At 42.3% G+C, this 8,248-nt stretch overlaps 1 protein-coding gene across 4 annotated transcripts in view; it reads left to right on the forward strand.

Annotated features, from left to right (window-relative positions):
• jmjd1cb (jumonji domain containing 1Cb) overlaps nucleotides 1-4,048 on the forward strand; it is a 162,187-nt gene extending 158,139 nt beyond the window's left edge. For all 4 annotated transcript variants that reach the window (XM_039787520.1, XM_039787521.1, XM_039787522.1 and 1 more), the window contains one exon: nucleotides 3,226-4,048. In XM_039787520.1, coding sequence (XP_039643454.1) covers nucleotides 3,226-3,318 — 93 coding nt within the window. In that variant the 3' untranslated portion in view covers nucleotides 3,319-4,048. The remainder of the gene's footprint in view (nucleotides 1-3,225) is intronic.
• The last annotated feature ends 4,200 nt before the right edge of the window (nucleotides 4,049-8,248 follow it).

The following is an 8,248-nucleotide window of genomic DNA, read 5'->3' on the forward strand; positions in this document are numbered from 1 at the left end:
TTATATATATATATATATATATATATATATATATATATATATATATATAAGATTATATACTGTATATTTAGCTGACCAGTTAGGATCCTGCTAAGATTCCCTCTTGGACATTCTTAGTGTTATTGTGGCAGTGCAGCAGTGTAATTGGCTGTGCAACCTGTCACTGATTCAGAGTCAGCCTCTCTACTTCCTGTCTCCCTCACTGTCGCGAGCCTTTCACTTTTCTTTAGTGTGTGTGTGTGTGTGTGTGTGTGTGTGTGTGTGTGTGTGTGTGCGGTATGAAACAAGGACAGACAGACAGAATGGCAGAGTGAGTCATCATCAGTGATGTTCCGCTCCGATGTTCCGCTCCGAACACACTCCACACACACTCATTCTGCCAATCGACAGGATTGAAAATGAGGTGTGACTCACCATCCATCTTGCGCCTGTCTGTCTGTACTCCGGCCGTGTTCACACTGACGGGCTGCAGGCTGGGAAAAATGCTGGAGACCAGCTCTGTCTGGTGCTGCTTTTCAAGACATGATGAGCAGCGGATCAGTGGAGGAGAATTCTGTTGAGGGACCACAATACAAAGAGAGAACCGGCTTTGTTTAAAGTTTCCCTACACTCAATGCTTTTACCTCAGGGCTGTCCATCTAAATGTGTACTGATGACAATCCTGTATCACTATAACTATAAGTTGTAGGTTTGGGTGAAATGCTTTCACAGTGACTACATTTTGATGTATCACTGTTGTCAGAGGAATGAAATATAACGGTTTCTTAACGAATCCTTGGTTGGCATGGAACTGTCGTCGCCATTTTTGTAGTGGAAGTTTCCTTTGCAGCAGGGGGAAGGTTTTCAAAGTTTAGTAAAATGAAACAAATAAGACAGTCTGAGACTAGAACCAAGTTGGGTTTTTGTATTTTATTAAAAGATATATTTTGCAAAATAGGAGCAACATGATTTCACAAAAGGCCGCAGCCCAGTGTGGAGTCAGTTTCTCAAATGAGTGAACAGAACACCAGGCTTTTATGCATCTTCAGAGTGACAGCACACACGCACTTGGATTACTATGACGCTACAGTTCTTACAAGCAATCTGATACACATGAAGACAATCAGAAAAAACACAAGAGACATCTCGGAGCCATTTCGCCTCCTCCTCCCTGTACAATAGTTTTAGGGTGACCTTGTAGCCCCTATCTGTTCAGACAAACAGTGCTGACATTATGTTCCAGACTGGATGTCTCAGCAGTTGGAATCAAAATCTGCATGTTGGAAATGAGATAAACTCTTTCAGCATTTGTGAGAGAAGTAAAGTATGAATTAAACATAAAAATATAAGGAATTATGCTGAAATGTAATTTTCCCATTACAGCTTCCTTACCCAATCGTACTCTCCTATACCTTCTACTGTCTAGACACTCCACCACTTGGCCTGAGAGATGGTGCTGCAGAGATGGTTTTCTCCTTGTGGCAGGTTGTCGTGTCACTGCAGAGGAACTCTAAAGCTCTGTCAGAGTGGCCTCTGGAGTCGTAAGCCCAGTTCAGATCAAGGATTCACGGCGAGACCAGTTAAAACTTTCTACTTGCAACGCGCCGGCCTGCAGCGTTCTGAAAGCTGCCAGTTTACACCCATGAGAGGTCCATAGCAACGACAATCTATACTTCCAACTTGCAGGCTTTTTTTATTGCTATATATATATCATGTGTTGCGTCTAAATATGAATGTGGATAGCGTTAGTGATAGTGAGATGCTTGCTACAGTTGCATTTCTAGTAATGTATCGGCGAAAGTGTTGTATGTGATTCGCTGCTTTGTTCGAACGCCGCTCCCTCTCTTTAGTCATTCTCTAGCTCGCTTGACCACATTACTGTGCATCGTCTAAAACGCTGCCATTTCCACCAGCTGACAGTTTGTAACACAGCAATAAATAGATTATTGATCATTTTATTACCATATTTTGTAGCTGACTTTACTAGCTGACTTCTCTATTGGCTGTTGAAACAGGTGACGTCTTTTATGCAACACCATCAGCTGGTTTGAACCGGTTCGGACCGCTGCAACTTTTCCCCGCAAAGTTCTAAAACGGTTTCATCTCAAACTGGGCTTCAGTCACCTCCATGACCTGGATTCTTCTACTCGAGTCATCCTGACAGTTCCAAACTTTTTCCATATTGCAGTGATGGAGTCTCCTGAGAGTTTTCAATGGTTTATGAATTTGTTTAAATATATTTCCCCCAGATCTATGCCTGAGCACAGCTCGATCTCACACAGTGATATGGGAGTGTGTGAAAATGTCTGAGTACTGTTTGTCCCTCTCAATAATGCCATAGTTGCACTAAAGTCACATCCTAGATGCATCTCAAGAAAGGCAAAACAAAACCAGTCTGCATCTGAGCTCAGTTTAGAGTGTTACACTAAATGATCTGAATCCATATTCAGATGAGTTATTTCAATAGGAACTTTAACCACTCTTGTATTTCTGGTTCTTTGTTGCTGTGTGTGTACTTTCCTCTTCCCACAGATAACTATAGGACATATACAGTTAACTGTCAGAATTTAGTGTCAGTGAACTTTATTACATTAAGTTTGTAATTAGCAATTATAAATTCAATTTCATGCACAAGATAAGATATCCACTTGATGTGTCTAACTTGGCGTTTAGCTTCAGATAAATCTTTGAATGCATTTTCACATAGAACGTGGACTGTGGATTTTGTGTTATCACTTATCACATTGGATATGCATTATGACGGGATTCTTCATGGCCAGTGTGGAAACAACAATCAAAACCTGTTTCAGTGTTCATACATGATATACAGTAAAACTGTGTTCAGTTCTGATGCACAACACTTGATTGGCTCATAGGCACTTCAGGTACTGCACATACAGTTTGAAACGGGAGCTTCTGTTCCAGCAGAAGGCACACCACAACACTGACTTTAGTAATTAAGGTCAAGGTCAACTCTTATTATCCCAAAATAGGGAAATTTGGGTGGTCAAGGTGCAGATACACGTAACAGTCATAAAAAAAAGATAAAAATATAAATATTCCACATGCCATTCCCCCCTTTCATCGACCTAACCCACACACACTCACACCCATATACACAAACTTCCACAGGGAGAGCATTTCCAAACACCCTCCCTCTGACATACATTGCATGCATTATAATCCCCTCTGAAATGAAACTGTTGTGGAATAAATGCAACTCTCCCCCCTCCCACTCCCACTCAGGTGAAGAACATTCTGTACCACTGTGTGAAGGAGGTGGTGAGCTCCCTGAAGAGGGCCAGCGATGAGGAAGACGATGAGGAAGAGAACTCATGACCCCCTCAGCATGGTCCTCACCTTCCAGGGAGGGACACGACTCCCATCAGCACCGAGGACTGTGCCACGTGACCGGGTCAGAGCCGTTCATGTGACCCAGAAGAGCTGCATCACACAGCCAGGTGGCCAGTGAGAGGCCGGCCCACCTCTATCATCCCCCCGAACCTTCAGTGCCAAAAGGAGACAAAGACAAGACCAGAGGGGCCACTGGACTGACAGGGATTAAACCTCAACTACCACACCTCTTTGTTGTTTCATAGACTCAGAACACAAGGAGGACAGAGGCATTCTGGGAAACAGAGGACAACGTGAAGGTTGGGAGCCTTATGAAGCCACTACGCTGGAGTGAAACAGCTCTACAAGCCCCCACTGACGCAAAACTCTTTAGTGTGACTGATGGTGCATCCTGTGAAGATCCAGTTTCCATGGAGACTGCCCTGTAAGCTGAAGTTGACAGGTTGGATGGCAGCAGCAGTGCTGATGGAGACCCTGAGCCCCCTGCTGCTCTCTCACTCGGATCTCTGTGGATTATAAAGGCCAGGAAGGTTTAATCCCTGTCTGTAGCAGCAGCCAACGCGTCTTGGACAGAAGATTTCGCTGATTACATCAACATCACCAGCAGCAAGCAGCATTAGGATCCAAACTGTCATCTCTGCTGTTTTAAAGAAATCTCGAAGAAAAAAACAAAAGATTTGAGGGAGAAAAAAAACGCAACGAGAAATCTCAGAAGTTTCAGCAGACAGCAAGCTCTGCTGCGCCCTCGTTTGTTGTTCAGTCTGTAATTTGTCTGTTCTCGTCCTTTTTTTTTTTCCTAGTTCTCTGTCTGTTGCTGTTTTTTTTCATAATTTTCTTTTTCATACGAACATTGTTTTATTTCCTCTGTGAAGATGTATTTATTTTATAGCTGTATGATATGCGATGTTATTGGGGAAAAAAAGCATTAATGTAAATGTGACTTGTACAGTTTCTTTTTTTTCTTTCTTTTAGTAAGTGGTTTTCAGTTGTAATACGGCTCTACTGTGATGGAGGACACACACACACTCACACACACACACACACACACACACACACACACACACACACACACACACACACACACACACACACACACCAGCTAATGCCTGTAACTTTGGGAAATGTTGATGCTCTACAGTCCTCATGCCATAAATACATTTTTTGAAAATGAACTGCCAAACTATTGTAAAGACTATGTAAAGTTGCATTATGTAAAGAAAGAACAAAATGGCTTAAACACTTCAGCATTTTATGAAAAAAAGTATTTGTTGTAATATTGAGACATTTACAAAAAAGATGTAATTTATTTAAGAAAAGAATGAATTGTCTTGTTTTTTTTGTTTAGTTAAGATTTACTATGGTGAACCTTTGAAGTTAAAAGATAAAATAATGAAAATGTTTACTATAATGTGTAAATATATACATATATACATTCACTGAGGTATTTTTTTAAAACATGGCTTGCTTCAATTTCAAATTTTAAAGTGCAAGTGTTACATGCTTTGTACATTGAAGTTCAAAAGGGTTTTACATTTTCCATTAAAATGGATTTATCAAACGCTTGGTGTTGTGTTTTGGACGCTGGGGCTCAGGCTGGATTCCCACTCTCCTGGAATATGGAGACTCGAGTAGGGCTGGCTACCCAATTCAATACTTTTTAGACACTGACCAAATTGCCTGTAAAGTATTGAGTATAGAAAAATACCCATCATTCAAATGGTTCCAACCAAATTCTTTGGTGATTTCTTTAGTATGTTGGTGGACGAAAGTAGACTGAAAAATGACTTAACTAACCAGAACGTTTTAACTCATGGATGCAGTCATATAAAGTCCTCAAATCATAACCACAGTAAGAATTCAGTTCATTGAAATCCAAAAATGTATTTCCTGTTATGGAGTTATTTCCTGGGCCTATCACCACTTTTTGTCCCAAATTAAGCACACATTATGTAAATACAATAAAGGATGGACAATTTGTACATCACAAATCTAATTTTCAGAACTGAATAATAATAATTGTGCCATAATAAACTCGTGAAATTAACTAGCAACGACCTTAGTAATGTAACTATGGAAAGCATTTTCATGCACCTAACAACAATTTAGTAACAAGAAAAATATGAAAATCTACAAGTATGGCTCAAACTTAGAAATATTTAGAAGCAAATGGGAGGAAATTGGGGGAATATAGGTGAATCTGTGCATGCTATGTATTGGATGTGTTGATGTGATTTGCACTGTGTGATCATCACCACTAGGTGGTGCTGCTATTCCAGGTTAGTTATGTTCGCTATGAAGATGTTACCCTTCCTCCACCACCCTGTTGAACTGACAGACACACGGAGAGAGAAAATCAAACTAACTTTATCAAATTACAATCTGACATGTCATGTTTGGTGATGTATCTCCAAGGTCTTGCAGTGATTGACAGACAGTGCAACCAATCAAAGCAGCCTTCTTTTGCCCAAGTTTGGAGGACACCACCAATCGCTGACTGCATTCCAGGTCCTTAAATTGCATTCCCCGGCTCCTCCACTTGCCTCCCTTCCTTGCGTCTTGGGGTACATCTCATAACCCTTATTTGATAGCTCCTCGGCTGAACCAGAAGTTGTTCTGTCCCTCCTCAGTGAAGGCCGACTCAAAGCTCTTATTTCTGCCCTGAGGAGCGAGGAGGGATCACTGAGGAGCTATAGGCGAGGATACACGAGAGCAGCCTGCTGAAAAAGTTGCTAACTCCGCCCAAACAGCTGACGAATTCATGTGACACATCAGAGGAAAGGATGTCTCGTCCCTCTAAAACACATTCGCTCGTTTCCTCTCCCCTCCCAGGATTTCCTTGTGTCTCTCGTGCCTCCTCGGTGGGACGGACTAAGGCGCGGGGAAGGGAAGCAATTGGAGGAGACAGGGATGCAATTTAAGGGCTTTGGGACGTACCCTAACAGTGCATCTCACTTCCCTGCGTCTTAGTCCGTCCCACTGAGAAGGCACGGGAGAGACGAGGAAACGAGCAAATGTGTTTTAGAGTAGTGAGACGTCCTTTCCTCTGAAGTGTCACATGAATTCGTCAGCTGTTTGGGCGGAGTTAGCAACTCCTTCAGCTTCACGGCTTCCGGGAAGGCTGCTCTCTGTGTCCTCGCTCATAGCGCCTCGGTGATATCTCCTCAATGCTCGCTTCCCGGGCACAAAATAAGAGCTTTGAGACGGCCTACACCGAGGAGGGACAGAACAACTTCCGGTTCAGCCAAGCACCGAGGAGTCAAGGAGCTATCAAATAAGGGCAGAGGTGTCAAGAGTATTCAAATTCATTACTAAAGTAGAAGTATAGATACTAGGGTTTGAAAAGACTTTTGTAGAAGTTGAAGTATCAAACTCAAGCTTTTTACTTAAGTAAAAGTGTAAAAGTACAGGTTTCAAAACTACTTAAAGTGTAAAAGTAATGTAAGGGGGAAAAAATGACATTAAGGACAAAAGCTTAGCCCGCCCCACAGCGGCCTATAGTCCACTACCCCACCTCCACAAAAATTTTTTTTCTAAAGGCCATAATCACTATAATGTTATATTAAAATCATACATGCAAACTCAGAAGGGCTGAAAAAGGTGACACATCTCTTCTGTGTTTTTCAGACAACAGCAGCTACAGTCTGGTGTTAGAATCCTCTCCAGTGAAATACAGACACACTTTTACACCGTTTAGCTGTCCGCATTTTAACCGTGTTCACTCCAGCTGCTAGCTAACGCTAGGCTAACGTTACCTGCTGTCAGGTATAGTGTTAACTAGCGTCCTGTGCGGCGATGTTTCAGTTCCCTCTAACGTCCGTTTTCGGAGCATCAGAGAGAAGCGCAGTCATTTAAAGGAATATTTCACCGCTGGAAAGCTGAATATATCTTTAAATTGGGTCACTTATGTAGTAGAAATGTGAAAAAAAATTGAAATTGGTGCCTTCTAGGCCGAGAAAAGCCAGAAAATGTGTTTTGGTCTTATATGGATGAAAAACACCAAATCCCAGAATGCACCTGCTTCGTTGCTTTGAGTCCACTCCCAAGCGCCTACCGCTTGACAGACCGACAGAGGCATTCAACTCAACTCAAGCGTGTTTTATTGTCATTTCAACCATATACACGAAACAACGTTTCATCGTGACTCAAGTGGTGTTACACATTTAACATATATAAAAACGACATTATATAAAAACGACATACAAACAGGCTACATTTAGTACACACACTTTATAGGCTTCGTAAAGTTCAGCTAAGCGATACTAGCATTTACGCTTGGTGGGCTGTAAACACCGGCACATAAACACAGCCGTGAATTAGTGTGTAATGTAGAATGGTCGGCATTTAACAGTCACAAACTCCACCAGCAGTTAGCAGTTAAATGGATACAAATCACCACATTTCTGCGCCACTCGGTGTTAACACAGCCCACCTCTTTTACCTGGCGACAGAGCATCTCTAGCTCGGAGGGCTAGCAGGCCTGGTAGCTGGACAGTCCGGTACAATATTCAGGCAGGTTTCCACAATAAAAACACAAAGTCTCTGAACTCACGTTGGGAGTGTCGTTGAAGTTGGATGTAGTCCAGTTTGTGGTCTAAATGAGCGGACACTTGCAAGCAGGATCCGTAAAGTTCAGCTAACGCATACTAGCATTGGTGTAGCTAAACACAGAGTATAAACACAGGCGTGAATTAGCGTGGAATGTCGAATGGTCTGCATTTAACAGTCACAAGCTCCACCAGCAGTTAGCAGTAGCTAGTTGGATTTTATTTCTACACCAGTCCGTTTAACACAGCCCACCTCCACACGGGCCGGCGAGAGCAGCCTGGTAGCTGGATAGTCCCGGTTCCGGTACACTGTTGTTCAGGCATGTTTCCACAACAACAAAAACACAGCAGGAGTTTCGTTGAAGGAGGAT

The sequence above is a fragment of the Perca fluviatilis genome, chromosome 21 (assembly GCF_010015445.1).
Source record: "Perca fluviatilis chromosome 21, GENO_Pfluv_1.0, whole genome shotgun sequence".
Lineage (NCBI taxonomy): Eukaryota > Metazoa > Chordata > Actinopteri > Perciformes > Percidae > Perca > Perca fluviatilis.